We start from the raw sequence: 21,578 nt of genomic DNA, 5'->3' as shown, positions 1-21,578 counted from the left end.
CTGTAACTTTTGAACTAAATGATCTATCGCGGTCAAACAAATTCCATAATGATTCGAAGTATTTAAGCGTCCTCATGAAATGAAAAAGTAGGAGAAAATCTCCCCTCCATTGAAAATAAACACGTTTTTTTAGCATAAATCTGTTATTTTTTCATAAATTTTTACAACAATCCCAAAATTTCTCAAACAGACGGGCCCTTTACCTACTTTTTTATTACTTAAAGTTATTTTACATCGTATCAGCTACCCATTAGTAAAAATTTCATGTTTATACTCAAATATAACATTTTCTATTAAGTGTTAAAAGATGGCAATCCGAATGTGCTATTTATTGTTTTCCTAAGGATGGTTTATTTGGTATGATAGTTAGTACAAAAGAGTTCAATTAAAACCATTTATTATTTTACACAAAATTTAATGCATGTGATTCTCAAAATGTCCATCAAAGAGGTGGTTGTAGGCACAAAGCCGCGCGAATTAAAATTTGTTGTGTCGCTCTCCTCATTATTTCAAGATTATTGCGAATATCATTCCCACAATTATTATAAGTCATGCAAATCTGCCTTATTGTTGATAGGGGTACTGTAGATATGTTGCTTCATGGTCCCCCAAGGAAGTAATCATGGGGCGTCAAATCGGGTGAACGCGCAGGCGCAGGCAGATAGAATCAGCGACTGTATCTTTGAAGTGTTAGGGGATCTATGAAACCGTAAGTTCATGAATCAATAAACTTAGAAATCTTTCACCGATCAAAGTTCTCGGCAATATAACTGGTCCAATCAACTTGTCATCGAGAAGACCAGCCCAAACATTTACTTGAAAAGTCAATGAACGTTTTAATTTCGGGTTTTCACCTGCATGGCACTATTTGTGTAAATTTCGACAGTTAGTAATACCGTCTCTGGTGAATGTAGCTTCATCCATCCATAGTATAGTTTTTAAAAAATTTGGGTTTTAGTTGGATCCAAGTGGACATCACAGACCTTGGCCAGCAGTCTACGTCTTCATGTAGATGTTATAGTGATGGGAGGTGATTTCATCAATCAATTCAGCAATCCTTCTTTCTTTGAAATGAGCCACGCTGATTTTTGGGATATTCCGTAACGAAAGCCAATCTTCTAGTACTTGTGGATGAATCAGCAAACAAATCACTAATTACTGCTTTTTCAAAAGTCACATCAATAACTACTTGAGGCGGCTCGCGACGTTCTCTACTTGATCCAAGTTCAGTGATCGACAACCTTCTGTGAACTTCCTGGAGGTTGCGGGCAGATGGCACACTTAATAGAAAATGTTATGTTTGAGTTATAAGCATGATTTTTTTACTAATGGGTAGCTAATACGATATAGAATAACTTTAAGTGATAAAAAAGTAGGTAAAGGGGGCGTCTTTTTGGGAAATTTTAGGATTGTTGTAAAAATTTATGAAAAATAACAGATTTATGCTAAAAAAAACGTGTTTATTTTCAATTGAGGGGAGGTTTTCTCTCACTTTTTGATTTCATGAGGACGCCTAAATACTTCCAATCATTATGAAATTTTTTACCCGCGATAGATCATTTAGTTCAAAAGTTAGACCGTTTTGTTTACACCGGAGTCACAGTAGTGAACAAATATTTTAAAAAATCCATAAAAAAATAAAAAACAAGAATTTTGCATATTTTAAATATTTTTCCGTCGGTAAAATTAAGCATAGATTCCCTCATTTCGATATGTGCACATTATAAAGAATCACACTGTATTAAGTGTATAATCTATGGTCCGGGGCCCGGGCCACAGATTAATTTAATTGTTTGGTCCGGCCGGGCGCCGACCTCATCTTAAAATAGAAAAAATAAAATTTCAGAACAGGGCTTTAATATTATAACACTATTTTTCTTAATTACAAATAGAAGAGTGATAACGGCTCAGCATGGGAAATAGTAAGACAAAATTGAAAGAAATGTTTAAAAAAATCTTCACTTGGTGCTACTTCAAGAATTTGCTACTAAATCCATCGCAACTTTTATTGGTGTCGTTACTGATAATAGTGACCGAACTAGTGCTTAATATATTGATCGTGGAAAAGGTGCCGTACACTGAAATAGATTGGAAAGCTTATATGCAAGAATGTGAAGGATTTTTAAATGGTACTCTAGATTATAGCAAGCTTCGTGGTGACACTGGCCCGCTCGTGTACCCAGCAGGCTTTGTGTATATTTACTCTTTTCTTTATTTAATCACAAATCAAGGAGAAAATATAAAACTTGCTCAATATATATTTATAGGTATTTACTTATTACAATTAACTTTAGTTTTCAGAATTTATTTAAAAGCCAAAAAAGTGCCTCCATATGTTCTAATTTTAGTTATATTAACATCTTATAGAATACATTCTATTTATGTGCTGAGACTTTTTAATGATCCAATTGCAGTACTGTTGTTATATGTATCATTGAATTTCTTTTTAGAATCCAAATGGTTTTTAGGAAGCTTATTCTACAGCCTGGGTGTTTCTGTTAAAATGAATATACTTTTGTATGCTCCTGCATTGTTTTTCTTTTATTTAGTTAATTTAGGCTTAAAGCTAACTTTAGTTCAACTTTTGATCTGTGGTTCTGTGCAAGTTTTATTAGGTTTACCTTTTTTAATCAGCAATCCTGTTTCATATATAAAAGGTAGTTTTGACATTGGACGTGTCTTTAATCATACTTGGACAGTGAACTACAGATTTCTAGATAGTGAAATATTTGAAAATAAATTTTTTCATTTGTCTTTGTTATTAATACATGTTTTATTATTGGTTGTGTTTATACCTATGTGTGTAAAATATTTTCAAAGCTATTGTCGTCTTCGTTATGTTCAAAAACAAGTACAACCTCAGATAGATGCGAAAAATCATGAAAAGAAAAAGAAATTGAAAATGGAAACAAAACTAAAAACAGGAAAGAAAATAAATGAAAAGGAGGTAATCACAAAAGAACAAGAAGAATTCTTAACGTCATTTGAAGCAATGTTAAAAAAATCTTCAAGAAAATCTGTAAAGCAACCAGTTAGCAAACCAACAGAAACAAGTGATTACAGTATAGACTTTGATATTTTAACTCAGTTGTTTATCCTTCCAATGTTTATTGTAAATTTTATTGGTGTTGTGTGTGCAAGAAGCCTACATTATCAGTTCTATTCATGGTATTTTCACAGTTTGCCATATATTCTTTGGTCCAATAATTTTTCAACTATTTTCAGATTCCTACTACTGGCTTTAGTTGAAATGTGTTGGAATACATATCCAAGTACAATATTCTCAAGTGTTACACTACACATTTGCCATGTGGCTATATTGTATGGTGTTTATAAAAAAATGTCAAATGAACTGAAAACTGTAGCAAAACTAGATTAAATTTGGTTTATTTCATCTAGATACACATACATAATGTATTCTACACTGTTATTAAATAAATTTCATTAAAGCTTTTTAATTTTTACTTCTTAGAGGTTGTAATAAAAGAGTATCGTAAGCCGTTTTGAGATTGTTTATTATGAATACAACTAATCAAAGGAAAAAATCTAATCTTAATATTTATTTTTAGAGAGTGAGGCGCATAAATTTCCTCTGATATCACAAAACCATAATCACTCGGATCTTATGCCTCTGAACCAAGCACACCCAATCAGTTGTAGCAGTATACCCACTATTATATTCTTACTACCTTAGTATATATTCAATACTAATAATGAAGCTAGTTACAATTTTATTGTTAGTTGCACTGCCTTGCTAAACAATAATTATTGTAACAAGGAAAGCAACTAAATGCAAAAATATGTTAGGCCTTACGACAAAACATGGGAACAAAATTTACAATAGTTTTTGAACAAAGATCTAGCTGTAATTTTTTTTATAAGTTAAATACCTACAGTCTACAATGTTAAATTTTTAAACATGTGCTTGTCCGGGTATTATCTTCGGACCTTTCAGTTGTTAAATTTTGAATATTACTATTCAGTCAGAAACCCAGTCATGTTAAAGTCGGTAAGAAGAATAATAAGAATATTGATATACAAATCTATGCATATATTAAAATGATTTTCAGTGACCTCTATAGACAGGCTAATTGAAAGTATAAAATTAAAATTATACAGATTGTCAGATAGATGATTATTTTATTTGAGAAAAAAAGATGTTACTAATACATTGTAAAACGTAGGACCTATTTTATTATGTCATACATAAATAGCACATCGGCAGTCTTCCATGACTGGGATTATAACACTAATAAATTAAATAATTTGGCAACTAAACTACACAAAGCCAAAGTTTTTAGTTTTGATAGCTAAAAGTAGTTTATGTTTGAGAACATGTCTCGAAGAATACAATGGTATGTACAACCGCGAAATGCATGTGTTAGCAGTGGGGAGATGCGCATCGTCAGCTGGTCGTATAGTAACTGATGGCATTGGTTGGAAACCTTCTTCAGAAGCAGGCAAGGCTGGCGATCCAGTCCAAAAATATACCTAAAATAGAATAAATCCAAATTAGATACGAAAAACTTTCGAACAATCAAAAATTAAAATACTTGTCTAAATTACTATTTTACTAGCATTCCATGGTACAACAACCCTAGGTATTAATGATACCGCTTCGCAGCGCGCTTAATTTTTTTTATTTTTATTGCTTAGATGTGTGGACGAGCTCACAGCCCACCTGGTGTTACGTGGTTACTGGAGCCCATAGACATCTACAGCGTAAATGCGCCACACACCTTGAGATATAAGTTCTAAGGTCTCAGTATAGTTACAACGGCTGCCCCACCCTTCAAACCGAAACGCATTACTGCTTCACGGCAGAAATAGGCGGGGCGGTGGTACCTACCCGTGCGGACTCACAAGAAGTCTTACCACCAGTAATTACGCAAATTATAATTTTGCGGGTTTGATTTTATTACACGATGTTATTCCTTCACCGTGGAAGTCAATCCTGAACATTTGTTAAGTAAGTATTTCATTAGAAAAATTGGTACCCGCTTGCGGGATTCGAACACCGGTGCATCGCTAGATACGAATGCACCGGACGCCTTATCCTTTAGGCCACGACGACTTCAAAGTATTGCGTATTGTTGCCGACACCAACTTTGGAATATAGGTCTTTGACATAACCAGACAATAAACCCATTGTTTAGTTCATGAACATTTTCTCTAAAGCTAAACGCGTGTCGGCGCTCCATCCGAATCTCCCGAGACGTCATTATGCGTATTAAAAACATATTTACATAATACAATATAATTACTTGAACGCGATTTTTAGAGCTCCCTTACACAAATCAATTAAATGTGCATTTGTGTTCTATTATTACACGAAAAATAACTTTCGTAATTAATAACAAACAACGCATTAAAATCAGTTTGAAACTATTTTGAATTAATTTATTATTTAAAACACGTAGGTGGTGTTAAAAAAATATGAAAATATTACTTACTAAATCTTGTCTTTCTAAATGTGTCATTTTATCAACTATAGCCCATAGCCAACGTTTAAAACGAGCCAGCCGCTCTGGCTGTTCGCCACTCTCATCATTGAAACTAGTGTAAGAAACTAGAGCTGCTACATTTATATCTCCAACTCCATTCAGCAGTAGACGTAAATCCTCCGCCGTCAAACCTTCTAGCGCAGATTCTGGTAACACGTCAAGAACCCCAACTCGCATTGCCTATATAAAACAGAAATATGTTGAGTATTGAATAACATGACAATGTGAAACCACACAAGTTAATTGTATATTACTTACTTCAAGAGCCTTTTCTTGAGAAATCAACATTCTATGTTGGGAATATTTGCGTACATAATCATAAACATTGTGCGCAGTTACTTCAAGTTCTCGTCCGCCCGGTATGAGTTCTACACAGCCACCACCTTCCTCTTCGCACATTTCCAAACTATAAAGCAAGTTGTAATAAATTAAACCAATAATTATTATTTTTTAATTTCTCTTACAGAATCGTTCATAAAAGCTACTTACCTAAAGTTGAGATCTAGAGCTGCGAAAAGTGACTGAGAATCCCCAGTTTCAGCATCGACTACAAGTTGTCGCAGGCTCTCATATACGATTGGATCGAAGAATGCCAAATCGTGGAATCGAATTGGCCGCCCGAGGATGTATTTTAAAACATGCCGATTTAAGAACATGGGGCACAGCTCATTTTGCAAGAGACAAAGTCCAATGATTCTAAAATGAAAAAAAAAAACATTAAGCATTTATGTAAAGAAACAACTGTCTCGTATTACTTTCTTAATGTTATTATTTATTACCTTCCAACATTTCTAAAAGCATTTATTCTTTCTGGTGCGGCGCGTCCTTGTCTAGGTGAGTAGTACCCCCGTTTCCCGGGAGAGTAGAACAGAGGGGCGGCGTCGTCAGTGATTGGAGCAGCTCCGTTTGCGCTGGACCCGCTACCAGATCCGCCGCCTCGTTCGGATAGTGAGAATACATCTAGATCTGTTTATATACATTTGAAAAGGAAGATGACCAACCGTAAATACAAGCTACAGTACAAATTTTTGTATAAAGAGGCACATTTTGACCTACTGTTGAGCAGCTGCCCTCACAGATCTGCTTAAAGCTGATGGGAGTATACATAACAAAAAAGAGGCAGATAACATGCAATTGGGATATGATTCATTCTGCTCAAGTCCATACAATGTGTGGATACGGCATAATCTGTTATTAGATTACCACTACATTTCACCTGTAATTTGATTTACTTTGCGGCTAGACGACAAACATTCATTAAAATTTATTTTCGTACCTAATATTGCCTCTGAAGGGTGCATTACGATGAGATCCATGGCTTCGCGTACTTTCTGTCGCAAAGCATCTTCGCTGGCCAGCAGTACCAGAAGTTGCGCAGGTGTCAATTCTAACAGCATACCTGTTATTTTTCCAGCAAATGTTGGGTGTAGAGAGTGTACCTGAAAGAAAGAAATACTATAAATAAACGAAAAATATGTTTGTCAACCCCCTTAATTATTTTATTTTTAGTAGCTATAAATGTGCTATGGAAACAGTTTATTTCTCACCTTTCTATAAACCATGAAATGAATCTAAGCTTTGACTGGTGGTAGGACCTCTTTTGAGTCCGCACGGGCAAATACCACGGCCCCGCCTATTTCTGCCGTGAAGCAGTACCTAATGCGTTTCGGTTTGAAGGGTGGGGCAGCCGTTGTAACTATACTTGAGACCTTAGAACTCATATCTCAAGGCGGGTGGCGCATTTACATTGTAGATGTCTATGGGCTCCAGTAACCAAGGTGAGCTCTGAGCTCGTCCACCCATATAAGCAATAAAAAAAAATGAACTAAAAAATTCGAAATTAAACCAGCAGACGAGTCCTGGTTTTTATGTTAAGCTGTGGTGATCACTTAATACATGGTGGGTCGTGAAATTATCTATGCTAAAAAAATTGTTTACCCTTGGATATAGGCGTTCTCCCAATTGAGCCTGGTGATGTGTAAGATGTTCATTGTGTCCTCCAGATCTTTCTCCACTGTATCCAGCTCCTTCGGTTCCGGGAGCAGCCTAAAAAGGAATTATAGCTTAAAAAGAGAACATTAACCCTAGATTACTGTTGTGTTTTCTGCACTGCAGTGCTTGAATTAGTTATTGATTATCATAATCAACAAAATTCAAGAGACAGTTTGTCAACCTGCCAATTGTGAAAAAGCCTGTAATTTTATGTTACTGGTCGAATTTATCATTTATAAGGATTAGCCACTACATTATACTTGATATTTATTGGCACGTAATTAATAATGTGTATCTTCTAGGTGGAGGTTACATCAATGATAGCTTGATTTTTTTTATCTCACCTAGTTTTATGTACATAATATGACATAAACAAAGTTTTTCTATGAAACTACTAATTAAGACTTAGATTTTTTTAACATTTTTAATGTGATCAACATGGTTGTACTATAGTCATGTCACGCTTGACATACCCGTTGTGGGACACCTGTATATGGTATTCTTTAAATGGTTTTTTTTTCATATCTCAAATGTTATTATCCTTATGATGATAGAGAAGTTTTAAAATGATCTACATGGTTGGTACTATATTCACGTCACGCTCGACATAGCGGTTGTGGGACACCCTTTATAGGGTATTCTTTAAAAATGTTTTTTTTTTTCATATTTCAAATCCTATCCTTATGATGATAGAGAAGTTGTATAATGTTGTAACATACCTGGGGAGAGTATGGTCGTGCATCAACACTGAGCACACGTCGCGGCTCCCGGGAGGCCGCAGGGCGCGGCGCGGGACGGCCGGCCGCACGACGCGTTGCTTCCTTTGAACGCGCACGTCCTGCACCGCTCCTGTATACATACACAAAATAGCGAATTTTCACAATTATAATAGTACTAAGTAATTAATCTAATAAGTAATCCATTTCGTCGGAAGCTCATCTATGAAAATATACGTGTCATATTGGGAAGACGAAACGACGGTTCATCTAGTACCTCGTGGATACTGAAACCCACAAACTTCTTATTCCAAGGTATGGGCTAGTATCATCACTTCTACCACGAAACAATGAATTACAGTTGGAAGAGCGAAACTGCCGTTATAGAATTGAGACTTCGACCTCATGTCTCAATGTTGATGGCATTCACGCTGTGATATCATTGGTCTCAAAATTTGTCGAAATTCCTCTTTGCTTTTACGAAGAATACTTCCCATGAAATAATAATATACATACATTCAGTCAAAAAAGTATCGGGAGTAAGATAGGAACTATTTGGCACTGTTTTCCATTTTGGAATTGGGAATTCTTGTCGGAAGGTCAAACGGTAAATATTCCTTGCAGAATACTATTTGGGCATTATGCGGCGTTTAAGAATACTACGAAAACGGTCAGGTTGGTTGAAAGAAAATTCTTGGATTTTGCACCACTTTTATGCGCCTTCGCACAAGGCCATCATTGTGAACGAATTTTTGACCAAAAGCTCATAAATATCATTAGGAACCATCTTAAAAAACTCACTTTCTCTCCCAACTTTCTACACTCAAATTACAACTTCATGGCAACAGTTTTTATTCAGTGGAATACATAAAGGTGAATTCTCGGCGAAAACTAAAGTCAATTCCGGAACAAGCGTTTAAAAATGTTTTCATGGTTGGTTTATTCGTTGGTGTAAGTTTATAGTTTCTGAACATTTTGTGTACTATGTATTTATCTTTTCCCGGAAACTTTCTTGAAAGAGTAATATGTACATATATGACTGACTCCTTGTCACAGTAGTTAGCGCCCCCGGCTGCAGGCTTAGAGGGAAGGTTCGATTCCCGCATTGGGCAATTATACGTGTACGAGTATGTATATATTAGACAGGCAATCCTAATGTGGGTTCAGACGAGCGTGCATGATTTATCCCCAATTGTTTATCTATAAATACATACATACATACTATTATATCTATGACATATTGTAAAATTAATGTATAATCCATTGTGACAACATTTCAGGAGTGTGTAGATATTAAAGTGTTGTTTATATGTAATGCTTTTTCACAATACCCAAGAAGAAGCAATTTATAGGAATTAGTCCTAGCAAGTTTAAAAAATATATTATAATTTATGATAATGATAGGTTGGAAATCAGCTTTTAATCACAACTCACCGTGCGCCGCTGCTGCTCCCAGTGCCACCAGCGGCGTTGCCAGAAGGCCCAGATGTTCCATTAGTACTGCTATTTGTGCTATTGTTGCCAGTTGCGGATTCAAGGGGAGGCAGTTTTTCATTTGCAAGTAAAGCCTAAAAAACAATAATTGATTTAATTTTAGTGTACTTTATATGATTATAATGAGATCATTTGGGTGTTGTTCTTTTATGACTAATCCAATAGTGACTGAAACTATAGTCTTGTGAATTTTAGCTTATAAATAGACAAGAGTGAATAACTTATAAACAAGATGTCGTCAGTGTGGGTAGTAAAAATTCTATACTACTTTGCTTTGTGGGAAACTTCAATGTTTTTGTTTGAACCTACTTACTAGCTGACTCAAATTATTCCTTCAAAACACATTTTTCACATTGTTTGTTAATTTTAATAAATAAACCACCAATCAACAACCCTATTAAGAATAATCATATTATGTATAGTTAAAGTTTCATTTTGTATCGATATAATGGGTACCTCTGCTACACTAGTGTAGAAGGATCTTGCGACGCCGCTTCCTTCACCGGGTTCATCTCGGAACGTAACCTTGACGCGATTTACAGCCAGTGGAGGTTGTGCGCTATGTGCTCGTCTATTCTGTCCGGCAAACGCACCATTCAGCTCCGCGAACGTTTGTTGTAAGAGTTTTGAACGGTCACGTTCCATCTGTGAAAAAAAAAAAAGCGGTATTTTAGGAAATAATTTAACTGGTTCTTTTTTGACGAGGGTAGATCTAAAACTCGAACTCACACCCGGTCATCGAACCTATTTCTAACTAACTCCTACGGACGATAATCGTCGTCGTTGTGCAAGTGTTATACCGGCTTAGTGAACACAAGTAATTTAGAAGATTTCTGTTACTTATTATAGCAACTTATTATTGTTAAAGAGTGAATAGACAATAAAACATATCTTTTAAGCTATTTTTATAAAATATTACATACCTTGTGCAGAGTCAAGTCTTTCTGCTGTGAATTTCTAAGCTTTTCCATATCATGTCTAAACTTCACCTCCTTTACTCTGAACCCGCCTAGTTCAGCTACAACGGATCCAGGTTCCAAACCAACGTCTTCGGTAAAAACTCGACCAAATAAATCGAGAGACAGCCTCCAACGGCCAAGCAAAAGATCGTGGGAAACTGATGCACCCAGAGAGGGACACGCTCGTCTAAAAATTAATAAACAATTTTGTATTTCATCTGTTCTTGGTTGTGGAAAAATAACGGTTTTTATTGATTTCTTGCCTTTTAACATCTGACACACATTTGATAAACTTTTACAGCATGATTAAGGTCCATGAATAGTGACAAAGTATATCAATATTTACTTTTATAAGTTTTATGATTAATCACGAATATGGGACTTTTTACTCACGGTTGATTTTGAGCATTGAGTGTTGGTAATACAGGTTGCAGAGGCAATCCCGTAGTTTCTACCGTGACATGCGCCGATATCTCTTGAGATTCCAGTGGATCTGCAGCACTCAGTAATTCCCCCTATAAAAAAATTAGTATTGAAAACTTGATTGTTACCCAAATTTGACCCATTTTTTTATTTTAATTTAATAAAAGATAATTTGGGGATGAGAACAATTTCAAGGACAGTGAATGAAAAGGTTACTAATGGCTTATAATTTTTGTAAGAAAAAGTCCCCCAAATAAGTGGAGTGACTTACAGCACGTACAATAACGGTCTTGCCAGGGCTTCGCGAAGTTGAGGCTCGCGGTTCGGTGGTTGTGCCTGTGGAGGTACTTGGCCCTAAATTTACAAAAGAAAATATTACTGATTTTATAGTGTTTATATTTAATTTCAAGTATATATTATACTGTTAACGTATATATTATACTAAAACACAGGAATTCTATAAAAAATTACCAGGAGTGGGTGAAGTGGCAACAGTTCGTTGATGTGGAGCTTCCATCATCGAGCAGGCAGTATCGACTAGGGCATGAAACTCTGAAGGCTGCACGACAGGCTCTTGCATAGAATTGCTCCCAGGAATAGTAGTAGAGTGTGGATGTCTGTGGATATATTATTTTACTATAAATAATTGTTTCTCCAGAACACCTTTGTTATTATTTTTATTTATTCAGGAAAATATACATTCTAAAGCTGAAGAAATTATCAGATTTAATTATATTGATGTGATATGGTACGATGCAACAACATTGTGATTTGCATCAATATGATGAAAATAGATCGACAGTGTCGCCATGCTCAAAATTCATTTCGTCGAAATTGAAACTAATAATGCATAACTTTAAAAAAATCATAAAGATTTTACCTGTGGTGTTTCTTCCTCGGTATCTGTCTTCCTTCGTTAGAGTCGGAATCCGACATATATTCACCATCGGTATCTACATCCATTTTCGTTGCTGGGTCCTTATTGGCGCAAGATAAATCCTAAAAAAAATTACTAGTTTTTCATTGTACATAGAAAAAATAATTATACACTGACATAATATTTATGAATAATGTTAACAGCATATTTACTTCCCCATTGTAAAACTCAGGAAGTTTAATATTTTCATTCAAATTGTTAGATTAATCGATAGTGATATTTGATGTAATAACACGTAGAAAACAAATCGAGGGGTGAAAGGCTATTTAGCGATAAAAGTTTTAGCGATATTTTTGCAACTTTATAGTGGAGCTACTTGAAAGCTTAAAAGGACAATGCCCAAAAGTGGGCCAACTTCATGTCTAAACTATTTGTACTTGAAAAATTATGCCTTATTTTTTCACGTTGTCTAGTTTATGTATCAACATTTCTTTTACCCTGACATTGTTTTACAAAAAAATTAATTACTTATTTGATAACATCCCAAAACTGAGTGCCATAGTTTTTAAATTCGCCAATAGGCAAAGGGCTTAGCCCATACAGCCTTATAGTTAACCTATATGCTGCCAAACGAAAGAGTTGTCTGTGACTTGAACAACAAATAAAAAAAAAATAGCTAATGGTTATAATTCACAGACTTTTTATTTTATTTTTGTTCAATTCAATATTTATATATTGTAATAATAATTATTACTTAAAACCATGAATTATATATATAATATTTTTAGATATTAATGATTCCATTAGTAAAAATCTCAATGGCCTACCATTACTCTATTCTTATTATATATGATCAGAGTTTTGGCTGCAACCCGAGTGAAGCGTCACTTGAAGTTTTATTTTAATGTTTTTTTAATAGTTTATTGCGATGTATAATATACAAATTGGGTATTGTTTTGTGTAAAAAACGTTAATAATCGTTGTTCACGATTATTGAGGCATTGAAATAAAACTGTGGCTAACATAGCAAGGTAACATAGCATAAAAGGTCTGCGGAAATTCACGCTCACTCAATGTGCTGTTCATCGAGTTGACGTCAAAACTCCCAAAAAGCAATAAAAAGAGATCTACGACAGACTAGGCTGTATAGGCTACGCTCTTTGCCTAATTATTGGCGAATTTAAAAACAACAACAACAATATCGTTGCCGGCTTCCGGATTTTCATTTCATTTTATTATTATTATGAGGATATAATAATAATAAAATGTACGTAAGGGCTTATTTCTAGCAACATTAACCACAATTAACTTATTTAATACTGTAAATAATGATGAGAGTGATTATTGATTTCGAAGAAAACAATGAACAACTTAATTTTAGCTGCAGAAAAAAACAGATTTCTCTTAAACCTGGGTGAGAATATTAAAATCGTTTTCTGATTATGAAAAGATATTTCTTTGTCTATCAAATTAAGTTAAAACCATCATCACACGACAAATCTTCATTCATTCATATTTCAATACGCCGAAGACAAGTCATTATAGTGAAGATACCTATGTAAAACGGATAAATAGTTATATAGATAAGTGTTTTTCTGTATCGTGCTGTAAGATGGTTCTAACCTGTGGTTCATCCCTAGTGATTGTGTGCGTGTGCGCAGGAGGGGCAGAGGCGGGGCGCGCGGGCGGCGACCAGCCGCGGTCACTACCTCGAGTTGACAATCCCAAACGGCGTGGAACTACTGTTAGAAAATTTTCATTATATCAGATTTATTTAATGATCATTAGTATAATAATGAGGAATTAAGTATACAAAAAACTGTAAACCCAAACGAGAAATGTGATTAGGGTATTTAAGCATTCTTAATTAAATTCATAAGTTAGGGCTGAGAATTTTCTTGCATTATTACGAAATTATTGCAACTTGTTCCAGAACTGCAGTATTTAAAGTACCCCAAATAGTTCATTGCATTACATTCTTAAAATAGTATCTCGTTTAAGTCGTCGTGGCCTAAAGGATAAGTCGTCCGGTGCATTTGTGTGTAGCGATGCGCCGGTTTTCGAATCCCGCAGGCGGGTACCAATTTTTCTAATGAAATACGTACTTATCAAATGTTCACGAATGACTTCCACGGTGAAGAAATAGCATCGTGTAACAAAATTCAAACCCGCTAAATTATAATTAAATAAATTATAATAAGCCATCCTGCGTATTTCTGCCGTGAAGCAGTACTTAATCCGTTTCGGTTTGAAGGGTGGGGCAGCCGTTGTAGTATACTGAGACCTTAGAACTCATATCTCAAGGTGGGTGGCGGCATTTATGTTGTAAATGTCTATGGGCTCCGGTAACCACTTAACACCAGGTGGGTTGTGAGTTCGTCTACCCATCTATGCAATAAAAAAATTTAAATCGGATACTATTTAACATAGACATTCGTCATTCAGTACTATAACATTAGTGAATCTGTATTGGTCAACATTATCGTTTTCGTGAAAATTAGTGAAACGATCTTGTTTAGTTTATATTACAGTTCATTCGTACCGACGTGGCTCTCACCTTCGAGTGGATTGTTGATCCCCGGTGGCGCGTCACCGGCGGGCGGCACGGTTACCGGCTGCCGCGGCTTACCAAACAGTTCTTCACGACGAGCGTTAGGTTGAAGCAACTGAGGCTGATCGGCCAGAGGCAAAGCTTCTTGCATGCTCACTGAAATATAAAATCGTTGTTATATTTACCTTAATTTAAAAATATACATACTTCAGTTGCAAATCATCAGAATAACTTCAAAGATTATTTGACAAAGATGTAAGATGTCCACTAGTTTTTAGTACAAAAAACATAGTTTCAACTGAATAAATAATGCTACAAGTCTGAAAATACATTTTTGGTCAACGACCACTGTGCCTCTGATACTCTTTTTTTTTCTACCTAAGCTGATGATCTCGAGAGACCATTTCAGCGTAGCCTTAACTAGTAGGTGAGCTCACGGGGCTCAAACCTGACGTCATTGCTAATACTAACCCTAGCAAGAGTATTGCTTCGCAGAATCTACCACTGGATCGGAAATGCGACCCACTGAGAAAATCCGGCGAGAAACTCAGTGGGCTGTGTCTGTGGGTTAATTTACTTGCTGAGCCCTTCGTTGCAAGCGATGGGTTCGATGAGCACGATGACCGGTGCTTGGGTACTTAAAAGTACCTGATACTAATGTTCTCCACTGACAGGCAGTGATTAATTATTATGTAGAAGACTGTCTATGTCTTTGTCAACAATAAAATGTATACAATACTTTGAATCAACTGCTAATGAAAGTATTTTCAGAGTTATTGCACATTCGTTCTATAGAAATGAACTGTTTACTGTTAAAAGGATCAGGTGGGGGACATCCAAGGCAAAGTGTTGAGTCTGATCTCTGGAAGAAGGCATGTCCGCGGCCACGCGCCCCATCGCCCTCGCCATCAGATTCGGCAGTAGCTCCATTACCGACCACCATCTCCTCATCGCCTTCTTCATTTTCATTTTCATCCTAAAAATAATTATGTAAGTAAAAGCAAACAAGATTAATGTTATGTTCGCCGAGGGTCATAATAAAGTCACTCGCCCAACCTACGCATATACTCATTTATTACATTTACAAAAAATGCGGACACTGGTGGCGCCGGACCACCATGAACAAGGTTTTAATAAGCTAGTGTATAGCTAGTGTATTCTGTCCAGCGCGATTATCAGTAAAATTAGTTGAACCTAAATTAACATTGGCATTGTAAATACAATTCATCAAATTTTAAAGTCTTCAGGGTCAAATAAAAAATGTATGTGCATTACTTTCCAGTGTCTATTATTGCCGTACCTATTGACATTCAATATGCTACTCCACCATGTTTACTTTTTTCATTATTATAAAACTATTGAAAGGAAAAAATATCTGTTCAAAATAATGCAGTGAGGAAAGAGTATTTCAAACGCGCACTAAAGATGCGCTACAGCGTGTATTGCCGTCAATATTAAAGTGCACTTTACAAATCGTATGCACAGACTAGCTTTGTGTGAAAAACACTCGAGTATCCACTCTCAATCCCAACAAAAAGTGTATGTGTAGGCACACGAGTTAACGTCATATAATAAAAATAAATAAATAAATTACCGGCGTCCACAAATGATAATGGTGATGGGGCTGAGGTTGGGCAGCACGCATGTAGTAGACCAATGCATCAAGGACATAGGCGACGTGTTTAAGAGCTGCTACATCTAATACAGGCAGTTGTTCGGCATGTTCCGCGCTGTGTGCTCTCAGCAGAGATAGGCAATAGGCAAGGAACTCTCGACGAGCGCTGCCTGCTTCAACACCTAGGATAAAAAAATATACATAAATAATTTGTATAACTTCTTTTAAAAAGTTTACGAGCACTCAAATAATCCAGTACATCCTCCATCCAACGAGTATGAGATACATAATTAAGATATTTTAATCACACATCAATGATATTAATGATGCATCAATACAATATTAAATGCAACAACTACCAAGTAAAGAAGCTAAAATCACTCCACTTTTCATTATTGCAAATATTTAATTACCTTGTTCACGATCTCTGGTCCTCGGTCCTTCAGAGAAACCAATAATACGAGTAGCAAGGGATGCTAGGGATGTAGTCGTCCGTCGCGTTGTGGTTGTATTCGAACGTCCAGTGTCGCCGCTTGAACTGCCCGCATTGTTAGAAGTTAAGGATGCGCCGAATCTACAGACATTCATTTATTTGAACATACTGTGTAGTAGTACCAACTTTAAATTATATAAAACGACATTAGTAGAAATATGAAGAAAAGCCGGCGTTATATGGTTACCGAAACCCTCGTAGACACGCCATCGTGAATGAAATAGAACACGTGGTGGAAAATAAAAATAGAATTGTGGAACAAACCATGCACTTAGAACAAATATTACCAAGATAACACAAGATAGAGCAGCTCACACCTACAAACTCGAGAAAGCAGTTGATGAAATTGGCGTGCTTCAGGGAAGTTGTAATAAAATTCTTAAATAGGCTACATATAGAAGGACATGCTTTTATTAAGTCATAGCAATACTCAGATTGAGTAGAGCTTAGATAGAGCCAGCAGATAGTCAAGGAAGCCTTCTCAGGTGACAACCAAAGTCCTAGTAAATCTGCAAAGTGTTCAACTACATGCAGTTGTAAAGGCCCTTACTGGCAAAGCCGTTTTAATAAACATTATGAATTATAAATAATACTGATAATCTTCTTTTTAGATGATATATTACCGGAGTTGTGCTTCAGTGGCATCCATAACAGTAACAAGCCAATCCCAGGTGGGCTTCAATTGTCTCTCAAGATAACATTGTAGGCGCAGTCCTTCTCTGTACGCCAGTGGAACCACGCGGGGTAATGGTAAAGTAACGCGCTCGTATTCCCAAAGCAAGGCGGCGATTTGACGGATCACTATACCTAGTGAACATAAAAATTTATTTATTACTAGCTGTTTAAAATTATTATTATTATTTCTCACCCCCACAAGATTCTCATCATTAACGCCACCACAACTGCTGTAGGGAGTCCAACACTCATATAAATATTAGCCTTTCCATTAAGTACATGTATTTTCTATGTGGATACCAAGTTTCAAGTCAATCGGATGCATGGTTCAGTAATTATAACGGAACATCCGTAAAAACCACTGTAGATTTATATATTAGTATAGATATAGATAACATCATAGTACACACTATTTAACAAATGTTTAGTTTGTGTGGTATGAGTTCCTACTCAGACAGATAAACATACCGAAAGCTCTGGCGAGGCATGAAGCAGTAGTGGATGTTGAGTGAGGGTCATGTGCACCCGCGGCAGCGGCGGTGGAACGACGCAGAGACACCGGATCAATAAACACTAGCGACGAGTTGCCCGTCAGACGTACGCTTCCCGTGCTGCCGCTCGTTCCTCGGGTAGGTTCTCGTGAACTGTAAAACATTTTTTTGCAAGTTGAAGATCATTTTTGCCACGATAATAATAGCTTATTTACAATTCATTTATTACATTTAAAGGACAATGACCATATATGTATGGAATTCCGTCTTAAGTTGTTGCACAATAAATCTTTATTTGTTATAGACTACGCTTACTAACTATATATTATCGAATAAAAGTGTTCGCTTCCCCATAATTAACCGGGTTTTCAAGTAATTAGGCCAAAATGGACATAGCCTATAAATAATGTTAAGCGCACAAACAAAACATATTAATCATAGTTTTCACACACCGAGTTCTCCTCATTATCAGAGGCTCAAGCATCAACATGATTACAAAATTAATAAACAAAACATATAAACGTCCTGGCGTAATAAAACACTTTTTACACACAAAAACGTATGGGCGCTTGCTGTGGGTCGCGGCCGCCGGTTCGTCTATCGACAATATCATTTAAAAATGAGAAAACTATTTCGATGTTATTTTGATTTTGCAACATGCAACTTTGCTAGACGACTTTTGGTCATTCTCCTTTGTACTTCCGCAGCCTACACTTTTAACTAAAACACGGAACACAAAACAGTTTTAAAAAAATACAAGAGGAGAATGATGTACCGAAATTACGCAATTTATAATATAGATATGTTTTATTGTTGCAGTTAAATCATATTCAAGAAAATTTTATATTACCACACTTATTTTCAAGTGGGTTTAATTCAAAGTATTTACTGTTGTGTAAATAAAATACATGACAGTTCTTGATGAATCAGATCAGATTCGTTCAGATCGTGTAATAAAAACCAAACCCGCAAAATTATAATTTGCGTAATTACTGGTGGTAGGACCTGAAGCAGTAATGCGTTTCGGTTTGAAGTGTGGGGCAGCCGTTGTAACTATACTGAGACCTACCCATTTACGTTGTAGATGTCCAGGGCTCCAGTAACCACTTAACACCAGGTAGGGTGTGAGCTCGTCCACACATCTAAGCAATAAAAAAAACAAAAAATGAATGACTGACCGTATGGCCCATTGCATGGAGTGCGAGGTGAGGTTAGGTCTGGCGGGCGGGGCGGCGTGTCTCTCGAGCGGCTCGCCGTTATGTAGCGGCGGGTCGGGTTCGCCATCCTGCTCGTCGGTCTCACCGGCCTCAGAGTCTTCATCTTCGGGCTGGGTCGAGTCACCGCTCTCTTCCTCTGGATACAGTAACAGCGATGCTATTCCTGTTACCGTCGACCCCATCATTATCTTAATAATATCGTTAGCCTCCTATTTTTAAAACTATCTTTTAAACTTAAGGAACCGAAATAATCGGCTATTATGTTAGCAATAATATCTAGGCACTTAAATATTTTATAGTAACATGAATCATGTACATTATACTCAAAACTCTTCAACAAAAAACCTTTTGTAGGTCATAGATACCAAATATTTCGATTTGTAAAAAGCTTTGAAGAAAATAAAAAACAGCTAATGGCATAATTATAAATACCCGCATCAGAGCCCTGTGTAGCTCCCGTCTGAACACTGCGCTGAGCTGACTCAGCATTGTCTTGATCATCAGAATCGCTTTCTGTTTCGACTTCAGCAAGAAGGTCTAGTTCACTCTCACTTTCGCCACCTTCAGCACGTTCAGTCCCATTTTCAACTACAACTTGTTGCTCTTGACCCCTGTTAAACCACCAAATTGATGATCTATATAAAATAATTGTTTCTATTATTTGAATGTTTTTAGAAATACAATCTTGAGTTGATGAATTCAATTCTAAAATAGCAATTTTCCTTTTAATTAAGCAAGTTACTTAATGAAACAATAATTCATTTTTAATTAATCCAGCAAATTCATCAATAACGTAATGTATCAACCTGAACCCAGTAATTATCCATTTACTAGTATTAATTATCAATAATTATCCATTTGCTCGATTTGTATTTCTCTTTCTTTTAGTAACTCAAAATTAGAATAAGATGGTCTCTAGAATTGGCAAAAATTCAATTAATTTATTTACCTCTCGCCCATTGCATCATCATGATGCTGCACATCATTTTGCTGGGCAGGCGCAGGAGCATTGGGTTCGTCAGTTTCAGACGCATCGTCATCTCCGCCAAGTGCCTCTCCCGCAACGTCATCCGCGTATTCGGTAGCTACCGGTGTCGAAGAACGATCTGGTGCTAATGAGGAATTTCCCATGGAAGCACCACCGGATGCTGCATTACGACCACCAGCAGCATTTGATTCCCTTTACCCCAAAAGTTTATTAATATTCGACCATTTCGTGGCCGGAAAGTCAAGACGCCTGGTGTAATTATATCTAGCGATGCAAATATGCCGCTGTTCAAATCTGGCAGGCAGGTACCAAATTCTAAGTACATATTAAACAAATGTTCACGAAGTACTTCCAGGATGAAGCATAACATTGTGATTGTGAACCAATATGGATAAGTATCATCAGTCTGCCAAATTTTACTGTGAAGCACTGCTGTATTATTTCATCGCGGAACGAGACTTTTGAGACTTGGATCCTAGCATCTTAAGCCTTTGAGCGCGAACCGTTGATAGATCGACTCTCTATTAATGATTATCTTTATATCATTAATAGAGTCGATATATTATATTATATATTCCGTCAGAATATCGACTATTGCGCAGTTTCATTGTTGGTGTTAAGTCGATACCTACCTACGACGATACTAACCTATTACGTTTTTATTAAGTTAATAACATTATTAATAAATAGCCATTTAATATTATTTTACCATGAATTTAGCATTGTTTTTTTTTAAGTTAGAGATTTTTATAAGATACTAGCTGACCCGGCAAACTTCGTAGTGCCTCAATCGGTAAATAAAATACCTAAACTTTTGTATAATATAAACTTAAAACACACAAAAGGAATCCGCCCGACAGGGAACATCAAACGAAAAACAAAATTGTTATTTTTATTTAATTCCGAGCATTTTCATACTTTTTCAACTTTTAAACCTTCTCTGGATTTTCACGAATAATTCAAGACCAAAATTAGCGAAATCGGTCCAGCCGTTCTCGAGTTTTAGCGAGACTAACGAACAGCAATTCATTTTTATTTAAATAGATTTCTCAAAAATCCTTAATAATGTCTTCAAAATATGTGAATATAAGCTCAGCACTAAAAGGGTGAATATGCGCAGCGGTATTCAGATTGTGGTCTTTATGTATTCTGGTATTCACTTTTCAGACGGTCTGTGAATTCGTTTACCTAAATCAAAGTCTATGCAATAAAAAAATGAGCACATTGTACATATTAATTGTATTCTAAAGTTGACACTATTATCATAAAATACCTTCGGGTGTGTGGAAGACGCGAGTGTCCGGTCGACAGTGGTTCCACTCCGAACAAGTCTTCGCTCCCATTCACAAGATCAACATATGTAGTTGCCAGAGGGAAGGGTGCTGTAGGACGAACAACACCAAGTCGAACTGGGGCAAGTAAAGCATCAGCGGCTTCTACTAGTTCTTCAACAGAGAGAGCAACTAATGCAGCAAAGACGCGACGGCAACGGACTAGTGAAGATGTTATCGAAAGTGGTCTGAAATTTTTGAATTTTATTTAAAATATCTATACACAGCAATCTAAATATCTCACTAATGTGT

General features: G+C 36.2%; 2 protein-coding genes across 10 annotated transcripts in view; one reads left to right on the top strand and one right to left on the bottom strand.

Moving 5' to 3' along the window:
- Window positions 1-1,751: 1,751 nt before the first annotated feature.
- Window positions 1,752-3,453, top strand: LOC101741427 (lethal(2)neighbour of tid protein). Of its 2 annotated transcripts, XM_062672646.1 has the most exons (2): window positions 1,752-1,891; window positions 1,931-3,453. In XM_062672646.1, the coding sequence occupies exon 2, from the start codon at window positions 1,943-1,945 to the stop codon at window positions 3,377-3,379; it is 1,437 nt and encodes a 478-aa protein (XP_062528630.1). In that variant the 5' UTR covers window positions 1,752-1,891; window positions 1,931-1,942; the 3' UTR covers window positions 3,380-3,453. The 2 variants fall into 2 exon arrangements, with proteins under 2 accessions (XP_062528630.1, XP_012544505.3); XM_012689051.4 differs by having other exon boundaries at window positions 1,753-3,453.
- Window positions 3,454-3,494: 41 nt separating this feature from the next.
- The window catches only part of LOC101737533 (E3 ubiquitin-protein ligase UBR5), a 36,802-nt gene continuing 18,718 nt past the window's right edge, over window positions 3,495-21,578 (bottom strand). For 2 of the 8 annotated variants that reach the window (XM_038016033.2, XM_038016036.2), the window contains exons 25-50: window positions 21,269-21,514; window positions 19,957-20,187; window positions 19,440-19,642; window positions 18,969-19,170; window positions 17,768-17,943; window positions 17,248-17,431; window positions 16,545-16,705; window positions 16,111-16,313; window positions 15,327-15,492; window positions 14,523-14,672; window positions 13,589-13,707; window positions 11,969-12,087; window positions 11,560-11,705; window positions 11,360-11,442; window positions 11,059-11,180; window positions 10,630-10,852; window positions 10,163-10,351; window positions 9,647-9,780; window positions 8,216-8,345; window positions 7,443-7,550; window positions 6,781-6,943; window positions 6,284-6,470; window positions 5,994-6,200; window positions 5,763-5,910; window positions 5,454-5,684; window positions 3,495-4,491 (exon numbers count right to left, since the gene is read on the bottom strand). In XM_038016033.2, coding sequence (XP_037871961.1) covers window positions 4,279-4,491; window positions 5,454-5,684; window positions 5,763-5,910; window positions 5,994-6,200; window positions 6,284-6,470; window positions 6,781-6,943; window positions 7,443-7,550; window positions 8,216-8,345; window positions 9,647-9,780; window positions 10,163-10,351; window positions 10,630-10,852; window positions 11,059-11,180; window positions 11,360-11,442; window positions 11,560-11,705; window positions 11,969-12,087; window positions 13,589-13,707; window positions 14,523-14,672; window positions 15,327-15,492; window positions 16,111-16,313; window positions 16,545-16,705; window positions 17,248-17,431; window positions 17,768-17,943; window positions 18,969-19,170; window positions 19,440-19,642; window positions 19,957-20,187; window positions 21,269-21,514 — 4,444 coding nt within the window. In that variant the 3' untranslated portion in view covers window positions 3,495-4,278. The remainder of the gene's footprint in view (window positions 4,492-5,453; window positions 5,685-5,762; window positions 5,911-5,993; window positions 6,201-6,283; window positions 6,471-6,780; window positions 6,944-7,442; window positions 7,551-8,215; window positions 8,346-9,646; window positions 9,781-10,162; window positions 10,352-10,629; window positions 10,853-11,058; window positions 11,181-11,359; window positions 11,443-11,559; window positions 11,706-11,968; window positions 12,088-13,588; window positions 13,708-14,522; window positions 14,673-15,326; window positions 15,493-16,110; window positions 16,314-16,544; window positions 16,706-17,247; window positions 17,432-17,767; window positions 17,944-18,968; window positions 19,171-19,439; window positions 19,643-19,956; window positions 20,188-21,268; window positions 21,515-21,578) is intronic. The other 6 variants (XM_038016035.2, XM_038016034.2, XM_062672598.1 and 3 more) reach the window with 6 other exon arrangements.

The sequence above is a fragment of the Bombyx mori genome, chromosome 15 (assembly GCF_030269925.1).
Source record: "Bombyx mori chromosome 15, ASM3026992v2".
Taxonomy (NCBI): domain Eukaryota; kingdom Metazoa; phylum Arthropoda; class Insecta; order Lepidoptera; family Bombycidae; genus Bombyx; species Bombyx mori.
The sequence above is the reverse complement of the archived record's forward strand: the minus strand, read 5'-3'. Positions and strand labels throughout refer to the sequence as shown.